Source organism: Lathyrus oleraceus, chromosome 1 (assembly GCF_024323335.1).
Source record: "Lathyrus oleraceus cultivar Zhongwan6 chromosome 1, CAAS_Psat_ZW6_1.0, whole genome shotgun sequence".
Classification (NCBI taxonomy): Eukaryota; Viridiplantae; Streptophyta; class Magnoliopsida; order Fabales; family Fabaceae; genus Lathyrus; species Lathyrus oleraceus.
In genome coordinates, this window is record NC_066579.1 from 166,472,638 (window position 1) to 166,489,828 (window position 17,191).

The following is a 17,191-nucleotide window of genomic DNA, read 5'->3' on the forward strand; positions in this document are numbered from 1 at the left end:
TGAATTCTCACCTCTTCTGTTTGAATGTTGTCTTTACATGAGCATAGTGCAGATACTCAAAAGTAGAGATGCTGTTGTGAGTGGAAGTTAGCTCCTAGAGCTATTTCTTTTAGTTTATTCTTGTTAGCTTTGGTTATGCTCTGATATGTAACATTGGGGAGCGAATTATTTGTTTTGTGTTGGAATTTTCTAAGAGACAATGCATGTTCTCGTATTTGTTTTATGTTTTGGTGAAATAGTACATGGAGAAGACTCACAAGTCGGTGCTTTTTGTTGGTGTAAGCTCTAGAGGTCAATACTTTTGGTACTTGTATCGAATTATTTATTAATAATAAAAGGCTTTTTCTTTATTATGTTTGTTTAATAAAGTCCCTAGAATAGCTAGTCCGTTTAATGTATCAAGTGTGATTTAATCATGAGATCACATTAAACATAAGGACATTATTCTTAAAGTATCTGTAGTCGAGCTTTATTGTGAAATGGGATAACATTAAAGCATTAAGACTATTATGTATATAGACTGATGATCACATTTCATGGATCATGGATAAGGAGTTATCAAGTCTTAAACATAGGTATGAATATTAAGAGTAATATTTATACTGGATTGACCCACTATGAGAATACTATATAGAATATTATGCAAAATGTCATAAGTTATTCTCATGGTGATAATGGTGTATACCACCCTTCGACCTGAAACCACTATGGACCCTAGATGTAGAGTCGAGTGCTTTATTGTTGATCAAACATTGTCTGTAACTGGATGACCATAAAGACAGTTGATGGGTACTCCACGAAGCATGCTAATGGACATGAGTGACCTAGATGGAATTTGCCCATCCTGCGTAACAGGATAAATGTCTATGGGCCCAATATTGAACTGGACAAGGATGACATGGTTTGTGTCTTGTGTTCAATATAGACATAAGAGAAAAAGGGTAATTATACACATAAGTATTATCACATAAGGATTTGTCAGATTACATGACATTTTTGTGTCTTGGGTAGCAGTGATGTGTTGCTAGATACCGCTCACTGTTTATTATGTTAAATACGTGATTTAATATAATTGCCAATGCCGCGAAAACCTACAGGGTCACTCACAAAAGGACGGATTGATGAGAGATAGAGTAACTAAGGAATATCGTAATGTACGGTGCACTTAAGTGAATTGTAGAACGTCGTAAGCTACGGTGTACTTAAGTAGAATACGAAATATGGTAAGGTACCACGCGCTTAAGTGATTTTGGCATATTATGAGATATGGGCCACATACATTTGAGTGGGCTTTTTAGCTTGCAGCCCACACAAGTGGTTCTATAAATAGAACCCTTGTGTAGAAGCATTTGTGCAGTTGCAATTTCGTTTCTCTCTCTCTCACTCAAAGTCTTCATTCGTAGCAGCTAGCACTGAGATTGAAGGAATCCATTCATGTGGACTGAGTAGAGGCATTGTCATCGTTCAACATTCGTGATCGCTCCGTAGATCTGCATCAAAGGTTACAATCGCCACAAGAGGTAACGATTCTATCACTGATCATGCTCATTCGTAAGAATCACTAAAGGAGAAATTTTAAATTCCGATGCGTTTTGGATCGCTATTCTCCTTCACTTTTAATTTTGTTATGAAAACTATTATGAGATTTTAAATTGGTATGTTCTTTTATTATGATTCCGCTGTGAAGTTATTCAGATGAGTTGGATATCATGTAAACATCCTAAGTGCAAATGTATGCAGTAAAATATTTTGTTGTAACCCGTGTTAAAAAGCAGACTATGATTGTTGTGAGTGACATCCTAAGTGATTGTATTTCGTTAATTAAATTCTTTGATAATTACGCGTGAGTTTTTAGGATGTTACATAGTGGTATCAGAACAGGTCGGTTCGTTCGTCTGGGTTGTTTGATTATGTTTGTTCCCTAGTATGTGACATGTGTGTGAAAACACTATCGATGCTTGTTTTGTTTTCCATTTGTAGGTTGGGAATGAAACAGGCGGGGGAGAAGTGTCTGCTTCTCTTGGATTTTCCAACTGTAGAGAGCTTGGACATCATGTTGTTGCATGCGAGAGTGTTGTATTGGCTAGTTCAACTATTTTGAGAATGTTGTGATTTTCCTGAACCTGGAGAGAGGTCGGATTCGAGGATGGTGTCGGTTATCAAAATGGTGTGATCCTTGAGGGAAGACAGACAAGTATTCTCGTTGTTCGCTTCATTATAAGGGGGAAGGCGGTGTTTTGGCTAGAGATAAGACAATGGTGTGTTGAGTATCCTGACGTGTTTCCTAAGGATGTGTACAATTTGTCTTTCGTTGGAAAAATTTTGATGTTATTCTTGGAATGAATTGATTTGAGTTAAACCAAGTGTTTACCAATTGTTTTGATAAGTCGGTGCAATTTCTTGAATCCAAAGAGAATGTGGATTCGAGATTCCTGTCTGTTGGTCCAGTTGGGATGTCTTTGAGGGAGAACGATCAGGTATTGTTGAGATTTGCTTCTCGAGAGTGCGGATAAATGTTACAACTAGTGATATGTGTGATTCCTGATGTTTTCTTGAAAATATATGTGACTTGCCTCTAGAGCGTGAATATGAGTTCGATGGTGGTGAATAGTTGATGTTTGTATTTGTTAAGTAAGTGACAGAGTCCGTGAAGGATGGGACGCAAGTGTTTGTGATTTTAGCTCCTTTGGAAGCCAAAGACAGGGGAGTAGTTCGTGATCTTCCTGTAGTGCGTGAATTTTTTGGAGTGTTTTCTGAAGACGGTAGTGATTTACCACTAGAGCGAGAGATTGGGTTTACTATGGACTTGGTGCCTGGTACTAGTCATGTTTCTATGGTTCCATACGAAATGTCTTCTTCTGAGTTGAGCGAGCTGAAGAAACAGTTGGAAGAGTTACTTGAGAAGAGATTTGTTTGTCCAAGTGTTTCTCCTTAGAGTGCGCCGATATTGTTAGTAAAGAAGAAAGATGATAGCGTGAGGTTGTGTGTTGACTATCGATAGTTGAATAAGGTAACAATTAAAAATAAATATCATCTTCTGAGAATCGATGATTTGATGGATCAATTAGTTGGTACTCTTGTTTTCAGTAAAATTTATTTGCAGTCGGATTACCATCAGATTCGAGTGAAACCATAAGATATTCTGAAAGACTGTATTTAGAACGAGATATGGTCACTACGAGTATTTTGTGATGCAGTTTGGGGTGACCAATGCACTAGGCGTGTTTATGGATTATATGAATAGGAAGTTTAATCAATATTTGGATAAGTTCATAGTGGTATTAATTGACGATATTGTAATTTATTCGAAGATTAATGAAGAGCATGTTGAGCATCTGAGAATTATGCTGGAGTTGTTAAAAGAGAAGCAATTATATGCTAAGCTATCTAAGTGTGAGTTTTGGTCAAGAGAAGTGAGTTTTCTTGGCCACGTAATTTTTAGTGGTGGTATTGTGGTTGATCCTTCGAAGGTTGATGATGTGTTGCAGTTGGAGATGGTGGTTTGTGGTTTAAGGTCCTTGCGGAAAAATATAGGGTAGAAGTGGGAAATATAATATACATGGGTAGTAAGGCGTTCATGTAGTGGAGGGACTTGACTAGAGTCGGGAAAGAAATGGAGGTGATTTGAGTTTGGTAGTTAGACAATCGTTTATCTTGTTCAATAGGTGATGGAGAAGAGTCGTCACTTTTGGAATGACCATTGATTGGAGGAAGGAAGTCTTAATTCTAAGTTTTGTTGACTTTATGAGTTAGCAACTAACAAAAACATATATTTGTTGCAGAGATGAAAAAACCAGTTTTGAGTCTTGGGGTTAGGGTGGAGGTGGAGAGGGACACTTTTTACATGAGAGGATGAGAATGAGGCGGAGTGTAGATCTTTGCTAGTTTATATTGTTTTGCAATAAAATATTTTTGACAACGGGATGTGGATCCCTTATTGTGATCATGGATATTTGGTGAAAGTTGCGTATAATATTTTGATACATGAATACCAGTTAAATTCTAAATCGACATAGGAGATCATTTAGAACAAAATCATACCGCTAAAAATGTCGTTGTTTGTGTAGAAACTAATTAATAATAAGATTCCCACTAACAAAAATTTGGTGAGACTGGGAATAATTACATTAAATTTGAAGGGATGTACAAGTGAATTTCTTAAAGAAGAGAGTCATGTACATCTTTTGGAGTGTGATTTTTTTTATCATATTTGAAGTTGTGTTCAAGTGAACATGAGTTTCACATATCCCTCTTAGGTTTGAAAGTATTTTGAAGTCGTCTAGTTGGTGATTATTTAAGTTATTTAGAAATAAATAAATTTAAGTATATGTAGTAGTAAAGAATCAATACTCTTTGTTGATAGACAAGGTTAAGATCTTTTCTTAGTAGTGGTTAAAGGCTAAGAGGGCGAAAACACTTTTTAATATAAATCTTTGGTGAAGTAATCATGCATCTAACATTTATTATTCTATTAAAGTATTTTTTTTCGTTTCCTTTTGTATAGTCTTTGATGAGACTTATGTTTGAATGAATTGATTTTTTTATTAATTTTATCTTTTTCAAAATAAATATGTATATCCAACAAATAAAGATACAAAACATGAAAATTTTACACACGAGTGAGAATATAATACCCTAGTTATAGACTCTAGATTTCGTGTTCCTTGTCTACACTAAATTCTATTATGTTGACAAAGAAAAAAAGCTATATTCTTTTATTAATCTATTTCATGTTTCAACAAGTTTATTTAGCTTATGGAAATAGATAAGGGTAGCATATGTTTGGGAATATTGGTGATATGATAATGTGTACGAATGATGGTGAAAATGGTAGAACCATTAGTTAATATGTAAGCATATGCCATTGTCAATGGTGGAAGTTTGGGTTTGGGAAAACCAGACATGATCATGAGACATATATATGTCATCACCAACTTTATTTCAACTTTAATGTCCCCTCAAATATAAAAAAAGAATAAATTAATGACAAGAAAGGAGCACCAAAAGCTAACACAACAAAAATCACATGTTCATATTTTATTCTATTTGAGAAGAAAATAAAGTTTGAGGATGAAAAACTTTGAAATTTGAATTTTTTATATTGTAGTTTGTTAAGCCTCAAAATAATAATTAGAATAATTTAATCGGTTTGAGAAAAATAAAGGTAGTTTCGTTAACTTGTATTTCTTGCAAACTCTTACATTTTCAAAAATATATTTTTGTATCATCTTAAATTTGAAATCGGACGCAGTATAAATATGTTTTAGGATTTTGGTTTTATAATATGTATTTGTATTCGAATTTTAAAATTTAAATAAGATTATTTATACATCATATATGTTTTAGATGAACTTTAAACTTTATTGTCATATATGTTACGTTAAGATTTCAAAATTTTGACGATGAAAGGTTATTTCAAAAAAAATTATAAATTTAAGAATAATATTAAGAATGCAACGAGCAATCTCAAAAATAAACTTATTTCAATTTTTTTTACGGGAAATATATTTCAAGTTTGAAATGTAAAATGTTTAATTTTTTAGTGAAAATTATAAGATTTTTTTATAGATTCATATACTTTTGTTATATATATATACATATATATATATATATATATATATATATATATATATATATATATATATATATATATATATATATATATATATATATATATATATATATATATATATATATATATATATATATATATATATATATATATATAAACTTCATTTAAATAATTATCTATAAAATAATATTTTAAATATTTCTTATTTTTATATTCAAATAAAATATATTTTTTGAATAATTTAAAAAAAGTTAAAAAAATATTTTTATTGTTTTGATTAAAGGTTTGGTCTCTTTATTTTATCTCATTCATTAAATTAATTCTCAATTTTTAATTCAAATAATTTTAATTCATCCATCACTTAAAATTAAAGATGTGTCCACTTTTTTTAATGAAGTGTGATTTATATTTTGGATTTTTAAATTTACATAAGTGTTTTTATATAATAATTTGTAAAATGGATATATCTTGTGAAAATGATGTTGGAATTATAAAGTATAATTGATTTCTTGATCGGTAAGAAACCCACAAGGATAGAATAGAAGAAAACAATAAGAATACAATGAAATTGGTTATAAACTAATATTCTTTATTTTCTCTTTAAAACAAGATTACAAATGTTATAGAATAGCAAATAATTTCTCTCACTAGAGATGGTAATTTGTCTCATCCCTAATGGGCACCCACAAATTTATCCACAACGGATAGGGGAAAAATCCGCAAAAGTGGATACGGGCATGGACTCGGGTAATTATCCATTAAAATAGGCGGGTGCGGGTATGGGAACCTTGGTATCCACCCTACCTCATACCCGCACACTATATATTTATATATTTTTATTTATATTTATATATTTTAGTTCATATTAGTATATAAAAATGTATATCTATCAATTATAAAATGTATATCAATGTTAAACCATTGTGTATTTAATATAAGTATTCATTTATTTCAACAATAAATTATTTGAAAACTTTTTAATATTTTTAAAAACTTAAAATTATATGATATTTTATAATTGATCTAATTATTTTTAATAGAAATGTGGACAGAGACGGAGCCAGAATGTTTTACAAGTGGGGGCTATATATATATATATATATATATATATATATATATATATATATATATATATATATATATATATATATATATATATATATATATATATATATATATATATATTAATTAATTGACTTTCCTATCCATCTAAGTACATTTTCTCTTTAGACATTTATTATATAGTGTATACATAAGGTATTCTTTTTACTTGAAAACCAAGAGGGGCCTGGAGAATATATATATATATATATATATATATATATATATATATATATATATATATATATATATATATATATATATATATATATATATATATATATATATATATATATATATATATATATATATATATATATATATATATATATATATATATATATATATATATATATATATATATATATATATATATATTAAAATTATGTGTATTATATATTGCGAATAAAAATTAACAAACTTATTTAATTGACTTTCCTATTGATCAAAGTACATTTTCTCTTTAGACATTTATTATATAGTGTATACATAAGGTATTCTTTTTACTTGAAAACCAAGTGGGGCCTGGAGCCTACACAATCCTTAGCGTAGCTTTGTCCCTGAATACAGATCACGGATACGGGTATAGGTATTTACATACTCATAGGGCGCAAGTATGGGTGTTAACTTTGGCACCCAAGCTGGTATGGGCTCGGGCACGGGGATTTTTTTCAAATCGCGGGTATGGGGATGAGTATTATAGTACCCTGCCCAAACTCTGCCCGTTGTCATCTCTATCTCTTACCCTAATTAGAATTTTTATTATAAAATGATGTGAGACTAGTATGATATTTATAAGAAAACTAACACGCTAGCCTAATGGACTTTTACACAAACTAACTTAGAGAATAAGTTAACTTAAACAATTGGGCATAACAAATAAGCCCAATTCAACATGCTAACAATTCTAGCATGTTTTGACTATAGCATGTGAACAGACTTCGACGGCATGCTAAGGTCATGTCGGATTGTCGAACCAAGAAGCTACCCATCGACCATATTAGAGTTCGATCAAATATCTCACAAATCTCCATCTTGGATTAAATTGTATAACATCAAGGGAACAAACTAGCTTTCTTCATACATCTTTATCAACTGTATAGTTAATTTTTCTTTATCCTTTAACTCAGCGTCCATGGTTGCGGCTCCCTTCAACGCTTCTAAACAACTTTAATGAACTAGTAGGGATTTCATCTTCAAGCGCCACAGACCGAAATCGTTCACTCCGGTGAACTTTTCAATCTCATATTTTGTTGACGACATTTTCTCTATACTCACTGCACTAATTTGTTGTGAAAACGATGTCGAAATTACAAAGTATAATTGGTTTCTTGATCGGTAAGAAGCTCACAAGGGTAGAAAAAAGGAGAAAATAATAAGAACACAATGAAATTGATTCTAAATTGATATTCTTTACTTTCTCTTTGAAACAAGATTATAAGTGTTACAGAATAGCAAAATAACCTCTCTCATCCTAATTAGGATTTGCATTATTCAATGATGAGAGACTAATATGATATTTATAAGAAAACTAACACACTAATCTAATGGATTTTTACACACAGATTCATTACACAAGATAACTTAAAGAACAATCTAACTTAAACAAATGGGCATAACAATCAGACCCAATTCTACACGCTAACAATCCTAACATATTTCGACTATAACATGTGAACAGACTTCGACGGCATGCTAACGTCATGTCGGATTGTCGAACCAAAAATCTACTCATCAACCATACTAGATTTCAATTTAATATCTCACATTTTTCTTTAAGTGAAAAAATATAAGAAAGAGATTAAAATTATTTGAATTTAAAATTAAAGGTTAATTTTGTATATCAGATAAAATCAAAATCAAAATTATTATTAAGTATTTTAAAAATTATATAATTTTTTATTATGTTAAAATATTTAACAATAAATATTTAAACTACTATAAAAATTAATTTCTTAATTTATAATAAATAAATTTGAAATGAACATTTTTACTTCATAACAAAGGGGTTGCTTAAAAAAAATTATATTTAAATTTTCATTATTTAAATGAAGCATTACCTGAGGGAATAAATTTGAGTATAGATTCTCCTAAGTACTTAGGAGTCCTAACAATATATTCTTGTGATTCCAAAATCTATATATTTTTTCAATTAATTAGTAATACAATACACACATCATGCACGTGATAATTGATTAGTGGTTATATTTGATAACAATAGGTGCAGCATCTATCTGGTTGGAGATTAGATTTTAATTTAACTTTTAGGATAAAATCTTGGAAGTACAATGTTGTTTGAGATATTATATAAATAGGGAAATTGAGACAAGCATCCTAGTATTCCCAACAAGATGTATAACATGTTAGGGTGGAGACCTTGGAAAACAAGAACTCCTAGTACTTTGTCTGTAAGTCTCTCACTTCTTATTAATTCATATTTTAATTCACTTAGTATGTATTTTTTTATTTAATTTATTATATAATAATCATTTTAAGTTAGAATATCAACCAAAAATCAAATGTGGTTTCTAATAACTTTTATGTTTTTATGTTGGTGTAGATTGTGGAACTTAAGGTGCATATGGATTGCCAAGGCTGTGAAGAAAGAATAACAAGGGCCATCTCCAAACTAAATGGCAAGAAACCATTCTTTTTATTTATATAAAAGAGAAATTATGTACGTCCTGAAGAGATTAATTCTTAAAATTTTGTAGAATCATAATAGATAGTAATCTCTCTTAAAAAATTTAACACGATTGTGCGCTCGGGTTTAGATTTGAATCTTAAATCTCTGGTTAAGCTGGAAGAGACCCCGCCGTCTCATTTTACTTTCATAAAAAATTGAACTAACTGAACCGAATTGAAATTAAAATAATTGAACTATTATATTTGATTAATGAACCACACTTGTATTCTACCAACAATAAAACTGTGTCAAGTGGCAAATAAACTAAACCAAACTTGTGTTGCACAAAAGGTTCTAAAAAGGAGCCAAATGATAAATAAATTAATTCGAACCGGAATTGAAAAATGAAGAATAACAAAATTAAATATAAATTTTTTTATTAAAAGAATTTAACAAAAAGGTATACAAACCAATAAAAAATCAAAGAAAAATATTTGATTCTTAAACAAATAGTTTGATTTGAAAAAAATTGTCTTTAATCTGGTTCAGAAATCTAAACTGGTATACAACCAACGATTTTGATTCGATTCAATTTTGAATAAATCGAAACACTTTAGTTTGATTAGAATAACCTTGTAAAGTTCGATTTTAGCATACTTTATAAATAATAATATATTAGTTGATATATTTATTTATATAAATTTATTGCAAAAAAATACTATTAACAGCTTGTATGCATACATGCAGGTGTTGATAGTTTGGAGATAGACATGGAAAACCAGAAGGTAACAGTTAGAGGATATGTAGACAAAAGTAAGGTATTGAAAACTGTTAGAAGAACAGGAAGAAAAGCTGAATATTGGCCATTTCCTTATGATAGTGAATATTATCCATATGCTTCACAATATTTGGATGAATCTACATTCACATCTTCTTATAACTATTACAGACATGGTTTCAACGAGAGTGTTCATGGATATTTTCCTGATCAAGTTTACTCAACTGTTCCTGATGAAACTGTTTTTCTCTTTAGTGATGACAATGTTCATGCACCATGCACCATCATGTAATGTAATGTATATCCAAATATTATAATAATTTGAATATTTTTATATGATCAAGATTTTTTTTTTTAAATTGATAGTGACCAAAAGTGAAGTATAACATGATTTCGATTCGATTTGGATCTATATTTTTACATATTCCTTGAGGGGACCAGACCAAAACTCAAGGTACGACGACTCTGCCTCGTTAAAAACCTTATCGAGGAAAACCTTATTGAGGATAAAACCTTGATGAAGGGAAAAAGAGTGCAGAGTCCAAAGAATATCGGGAGGTTGCTTGGAAGTCAAGGTAACGAAGCGAAGGTATTTCAATTTACATAGCCAAAGGGAGAAGTGATTTGGAATATTATATCAACCGGTGCTGCCGGATAAATCGCCGGAAAGTGCACTTCCATATGAAACCGATCCCGTTTGTGACGTGCTGTTGGCTCGAGCTTTCTGGAACTGTCGTATACGAAAAGCGTCACGAGGAGGTGGTTGGCTTTGGACAGATGTAGTGTCATCATCTTCTTGTCCTAAATATTATAATAACATCAATCAAATAAGCCAAAAAATGGATTATTTTATATATGTAAGCAAAATGGATTATGCACATACTGTCGAATTCTTTTCTTTTTCCGTAATGCTTTCGACCGGGTGGTTTATGCGACAAACCACTATGAACAGGATGAGACTTGCTTGAACCGGAAAGTTCACTTGTAGCCGGAGCAGAACCTCCGGGAAGTTGCGATGGAATCCCGGTTTTACCACTTTGTCCGATTGGAAGGTCGTTCTGCAAACAAATCGATAGCACGATATCCACATTTGGAGTTGGACCTGCATATTTCAAAATACAGTTATCGAGAATGTTTAGATATACTTCAAAAATAGGTGTGTGATGCGTCTCCGATAATGATAAAATTGCGAAAAGAATATACTGTTTGATTGATCCGAAATCGTAGTTAACAGAAATATTGAAAATTTACCATCGACTGCGGGTAGGTTTGCTAAAAATGCAACCAAAGCAGGCGGTGTAGCTTTAAGAATTTCATCGAATGCATTTGTGTTAGCACCGGTACCCGGATTCTGCTTCGGATCGTATATCAACATCTTCGAAGTATCAGGATAGACAACCTTTGATGACGTATTAGAAATGTTCGCAACAGACCCCTTATCTGTGCATTAATAGTGTATTGTTAACCGCATAATAAGAAACATCGAGAAACCAAATGCGAGAATAAGAAAAATACCTGTAAGAGTTGCGCCGTTAGGAATAATAGACTTCTCGACTTTCTTATTGAGATTTTTGGCAAGCCACTAAAAACGTCGAAATTAAAATGAATTACTATATAAGACACAAATATAACAGAAGAATTCGTGAAAAAGGGGAAAATTCTACCTCTTGTCGGGATAAATGATCGAGATCATTAGAAGAGCACGGCCATAGATCCATGAAACTATAACGTGATACAACATCTTGCAGAGAACTTTCCGATGCTGTCGTTGCATCTTCGCCAAACGCTTCTTTTCTTCTTTGCTCAACCTACATATGACACAAAGATAAATCATCAAAACATGTTACAATTGATTTTCGTGAAGTTTATTCAACCGGAATAAGCATCGGTTTAATCGAATCCATAGAGTACTCTACCTTGAGCATGCTGGAAAGATCCCCGTAAGTTTGCTCAAATTGAACGAACCTTTTCCAAATCTGCAAGCGAAATTAGTTACTAGTTACGAGCAAATTCAACGTAAAAATACAACTACTAAATATTCTGCAACTGAATATACCTCAACCGATTTCTCTGGAGGAAGTGAACTCAATGCCCTCTCGAATAAAGCACGTATATTTTGGTCATCGTTTAAACGTGTCAAGAAATCAGCATATCTGAAACATCGAGTTAAACACAACAAGCGGTATAAGATTTAAAAACTAATACTATATTTCGGAGGAATTAAATGGCGAGATTAATCAGAGACGGGAGAAAGTAGAACTCACTCGAGAATATAAACCGGCTCATGCATAAAGCGTTTTAATCCGGCTTCAAAAACATTATGAGCCATCTGGAACGATAATCCGAATTAATTTTCTAGAAGTTAAAAAGTAAGTATAAGACTCCAACAATAGAACAGGTAAGAAAAGTAAGACCTTAGGATCCTTGTCGAGACAGAAGGCGACGGACGCATAAGCCACGTAAACATGATATGAACAAGTCGGGGATTTGCGAGCATCGAGAAAGTACTTCCTTGCAGCTTCAACACCTTCGCTTCTTCTTAGAAAACGAATGAACTGTAGCATGAAACCGATATCATGGAATTATATCAACAATTATTACAATAAACTGCGTAAATTACATAACATTCTCGATAAATTAGATTAGGAACTTGAATCGGCAAAACATTCAAATTTCTGATCACGTAAGACTTATTTACTGATAATCAAAAAAGTCGCATACTTGAATATGTGCAAGTGCAGTTGCATTTTCACCGTCTCCCAGAAGGTTTTCGTGTATTTTCTTTGCAGCCTGAAATAAAACAAGAAAACAACAAAACAACAAAATAGAATAATTACATTTTACATTTACAAGAGCAATAGTAAAAATTAAACAAATTTGCGCAACTCGAATTTTTCAAACAATACATTAAAAATCCCACAATTCCCGATAACTGTAATCACTATTGTTTTCGTCACATTTGTCCGACTAGTAATACCTGGATTGCTCCACGGGATTCCTCTAGCTCTGCGTACGCATATCGTAGCATTTCCGAATCTGTTCACAAATGAAAAGACAGAAGAAGGAATTGAGAGTCCAGAAAATGCTGTGGATAAAAACGATATGCAGACGATATTAAAACATCTGAAAATTAAGCGGAATAAATAAAAGAAAAGTTCCACGAACCGGGAAGAGCCTTGAGAGACCTTTGAAATACTTTAATTGCAGCATCTATCGAGCCACCTTTAGCGTGCCATGTAGCATAGTCGTACCATATATCAGGATAATGATACATATACATCAAACACTGAATACCGGAAAATGCAGTGAGAAATTCCATAAATAATATAATAAATAAATGTCACCAAAGTAAAAAAATGTCGAAGCTGCGTTTAACTTTTAAGAGCGACAAAAAGAAAGAAAAATATATTTCCTTGTACCTGCTCGTAAGTAAATATAACTCGTTTGTTGGAGGAAGCGGTGTCTATTCTCTGTGGATTTCCTCTGAAATGGATAACGATTTAATATAAAATGTTAAGAAACATCATCGAATAAATCAATGAGAGGAAAGTAACTAGATTCATCAAACAATCGCTTCAAGACGATAAAAAGGATGTGTGCTTCTTACTTTTCAAAAGATAGAAGTTTTTTCCATGCCATCCATTGCATTTCTTCCTGTCAGAAGTAACAAACACTTAAAAATTATATCGATGTAAGAGATATAAAAACTACTAATTCGTTCATTTTTATTCGTCGAACATCTTATGCTTTTAGAATAATTGGCTTATAACACAATATTAGAGCCTCTTTTGTATACAATATTTGCAAAAGAACAGAAATTTACCTTTGAGGATCCGGTGGGTGGTACGGCAAGCATATTCCAATCAATTTCATCAAAATACTTTTTCCGTTCCCGGTAAACTGCCCTCGCACTATTATATTTTGGTTGATACTCGGATATCAGTCCTTTAGCCTGTAAAGCACCTTATCATCAGAACATATGTCTTTTGAACTAGAATTTTCTTCTAAAGAAATTGAGCATGAAATAAAAACCGGTATATTACCAACTGACGACTGACGGAATTTTCAAAATTTTCATAGTCTTTCCAAAGTTGTTCAATTTGATGGGTAGGATTAATGATAGCCCTCTGATAGACTTTTCGAATAACAGTCATCCGATGTGATTCTTCTTGTGCGTGCATAGACTGCAATTGAATCTGATCCAAGAAAAAAGTTGAAAAGTGACACCAAATTATGCACCGAAAATTGCAATAAAAAAAACATAAGATTAACTAACCGGCAATGATTTTAGAAAGGATATGTATTCCATCCATACAGGACCAGATGATATGTCTGCTCCTGTTAACACATCATTAGAAAGATGTATCAATATTAGTACAAATATAAATACATGCATATACAAGCATACAAACACACAATCTTCCGCCTTTTTATTCACTTTTCTTGATGAGTCCCTGATAAATCTTCCTCTCACTAGAGCTTCTATTATATTTTTCTCACATGACCGAACTGAACCACCTTAGGTGAGTTTCCATCATCATCTCCTAAATGTTTACTATAAGAGTCCAAAGAAAACCGAAATACTAATGGGACAATGAGAATCAACTTACCGACATAATTGAGCATAAAGTCAAAAGCTTTTTTTGTCTCTTCTTGACCCTCTATCCCCTTCTTGTCGTTAACCTTTCTAATGAAACGAATGTAACACCGCCTGTAAGCAAGGATCAGAAACAAGGTGAAAGATTAAAACAGTAACAGTGTTTACATGTACTAATAGACAGACTCTATGAAGCACAAACGCTGGAAACACGACATTGAAACTGACACGTCGACGTCAGTAATCACAAGTGCTGGTGTCGGTTTCGGAGATGACAATGGCACAGACACACCTTTTTTCATAGGTGTTGGTGCTACAAAGCTAATAAGCACGGTATTTTGTCCATTATCATAAGAAAAATATTTAACTGAAAACAAGAAACAACACGATGGCTACCACGAAAACCAAAGAAATAACAAAAGTACAATATGACATACCAGAGAGGAACTTGAAGACAGTTCAACAAACAGCGGCTAAAAATCTGTTTGACAGCATCATCGTTATTTACAGCCATGTGTGCCTCGACATACTGTTTCCAAAACTTGGCCTAAACACAAATCAAAATAACCGTCATTAAAAACCATGTATTTCTTCAACAAACAATCAAAACACTCGACAAAAACACTTACAGCCGTTGGAAATAACTGCAGAAGTTGCTCATATATAGGTATGGCTTCCGCAATAGGCAAACCCTAAACAACAACAGAGAAAATATCAATTACAAATTGTGGAAAGTATCAATTAGCTTAAATTCCACATTGCTATATCCGCTATTCGAAAACACATAATTCAAAATCTAGTGTCGCGGAACAATAACAATTTGTTCAAATTCTGCTAAACCGCTATTTGTTACACATTACACTAAATCAAGTATCTCGATTTTTGCGGTTTGTTCAAATTCAACTATGCCACCGAATTATAGCGCCACTATAGCCACTATATGACAACACTAGTAGATAAAAATGCGATCTTTACGGTAAACAAAAGCTAAACAATAAGAAACAAAGAATTGCAAAAGAAAAACAACAAAAGATTGAAACATGGGAAATGGGTAAAAACCTGAGCTTCATTTGCCAAAGTTTCAGCGGATTCAACACTGTATTTATCAGTCATTGTGGTTTTTTCCTGAAAAACAAAAACAACAAAAAGGTAAATTTGTTTGCGAAAATCGAAACACATCAAGTAAAACGAAGAAGATGAGAAATGAATACCATGTTTTGAAATTGGAATAAGTTACTTGTTGATTTGAGTTTGAATAGAAGAAGGAAATAGTGATTTCAGAAGTAACAGGAACTGAGGAAAGTGAAGAGTTTGTTGATTTGATTTGATTTTGGATTCAAGATTCTTAAATACTAGTTTTAAGGTTGTTTTTTTTTTGCGGTAGTTTTAAGGTTGTTATAATCCCTAGTTTTAAGGTTTTTTATTTGATTGAAGATTTTATTTTATTTTTACTTGTTTTAAGGTTTTTTGTTTCAACAATTTACTATCATTAAATATTTGAACATATACATTAAATATTTGTTTGTTTTTTTAATCTATCCATACTTTTTTTTGCGTATTTATATTATTTAATTAATTTTTAATTGTATTTTTTTTTTGTAAGAATTTTAAATTTTATTTTAGCATCATTTTTTACAAAAAAAAAAAATTAATAATAATAATTTTTTCTTTATTATTATGCACATCTTTTATAAAGATGATATTTTTATCAAAAATAAGTATTTTAATAAAGCACTCATATCTTACTCTAGTTTTGTTCATCAAACATTTCTTTTTTATTTTTATTAATTCATATTTTAATGAATAATTAATTTTTTATTTTATTTTAATCTAAAATTTAAATTAATTTGTTTTTAAATTTTAAAAAATATATATTATAACCAAGTGTCACTTCCAAATTATTAGTTTTTATCTAAACATAAAAATCTCAACAGATAATACATACCTACATTGAACTTTTGGATTGGCTAACTAAAAAATCCTATCTATAAATCCTAATTCTTTAAAAGGTTTAAATTAAATGTCATTTCTTTATTTTAATATTTGAACACTAATATTTATTATATTTTTTTAAGACTAGTTTTTAATTTAAACTTTAACTAAAATAAAAATGACTTTTTAACTATACAAAACGAATTTGTAGTAATCAATTACACATATTGCCTATAAGAAAAATAAGACTATGTGTAATTGTTTGAAATAAACATTCCACGAAGTTTTGATTTGTAATTATGGAATTATCTAACATGTAATTTTAATATTTACTCTCAATTTTTTTATTTTTAGAATTAATTTTATTATTTAACATAAATATCCTAACAAACTAAAGATATTATTTTGATTCTATATATTAAATAATTTAAAATACTTTTTTGTCTACTCTTAAAAATACGTTTTTACTATGTGCCATGAACATCTCAACAAATTAAATATATTACATTGATTCAAACCACTAAATATTTCATTTAAATTTTAAAAATATATATTTACATTTTTCCAACAAAATTAATTTATATT

The 17,191-nt window shown here is 31.0% G+C and overlaps 2 protein-coding genes across 2 annotated transcripts; one reads left to right on the forward strand and one right to left on the reverse strand.

Moving 5' to 3' along the window:
- The first annotated feature begins 8,963 nt into the window (after positions 1–8,963).
- LOC127125068 (heavy metal-associated isoprenylated plant protein 45) lies at positions 8,964–10,411 on the forward strand. Its single transcript, XM_051054189.1, has 3 exons — positions 8,964–9,081; positions 9,234–9,309; positions 10,047–10,411. The coding sequence occupies exons 1-3, from the start codon at positions 9,025–9,027 to the stop codon at positions 10,367–10,369; spliced, it is 456 nt and encodes a 151-aa protein (XP_050910146.1). The 5' UTR covers positions 8,964–9,024; the 3' UTR covers positions 10,370–10,411.
- Positions 10,412–10,453: 42 nt separating this feature from the next.
- Positions 10,454–16,059, reverse strand: LOC127125052 (cleavage stimulation factor subunit 77). Its single transcript, XM_051054188.1, has 22 exons — positions 15,886–16,059; positions 15,734–15,799; positions 15,304–15,366; positions 15,112–15,221; positions 14,688–14,788; positions 14,354–14,415; positions 14,121–14,273; positions 13,901–14,029; positions 13,685–13,731; positions 13,497–13,560; positions 13,243–13,363; positions 13,055–13,113; positions 12,799–12,867; positions 12,492–12,632; positions 12,342–12,406; positions 12,134–12,230; positions 11,994–12,053; positions 11,742–11,885; positions 11,593–11,659; positions 11,329–11,517; positions 10,961–11,179; positions 10,454–10,878 (listed from the first exon to the last, which is right to left on the reverse strand). Exons 1-22 carry the CDS (start codon positions 15,886–15,888, stop codon positions 10,715–10,717), a joined length of 2,193 nt encoding a protein of 730 aa, XP_050910145.1. The 5' UTR covers positions 15,889–16,059; the 3' UTR covers positions 10,454–10,714.
- Between the last annotated feature and the right edge of the window lie 1,132 nt (positions 16,060–17,191).

Excerpts from the sequence above, each read along its gene's own strand:
- LOC127125068 (XM_051054189.1), top strand. The coding sequence starts at position 9,025 with ATGTATAACATGTTAGGGTGGAGACCTTGGAAAACAAGAACTCCTAGT. Across the intron at positions 9,082-9,233 it reads GAACTCCTAGTACTTTGTCT|ATTGTGGAACTTAAGGTGCA; the intron begins GTAAGTCTCTCA and ends ATGTTGGTGTAG. Across the intron at positions 9,310-10,046 it reads GGCCATCTCCAAACTAAATG|GTGTTGATAGTTTGGAGATA; the intron begins GCAAGAAACCAT and ends GCATACATGCAG.
- LOC127125052 (XM_051054188.1), bottom strand. Across the intron at positions 14,030-14,120 it reads ATTCCGTCAGTCGTCAGTTG|GCTAAAGGACTGATATCCGA; the intron begins GTAATATACCGG and ends GGTGCTTTACAG. Across the intron at positions 11,886-11,993 it reads ATCTTTCCAGCATGCTCAAG|GTTGAGCAAAGAAGAAAAGA; the intron begins GTAGAGTACTCT and ends TGTCATATGTAG.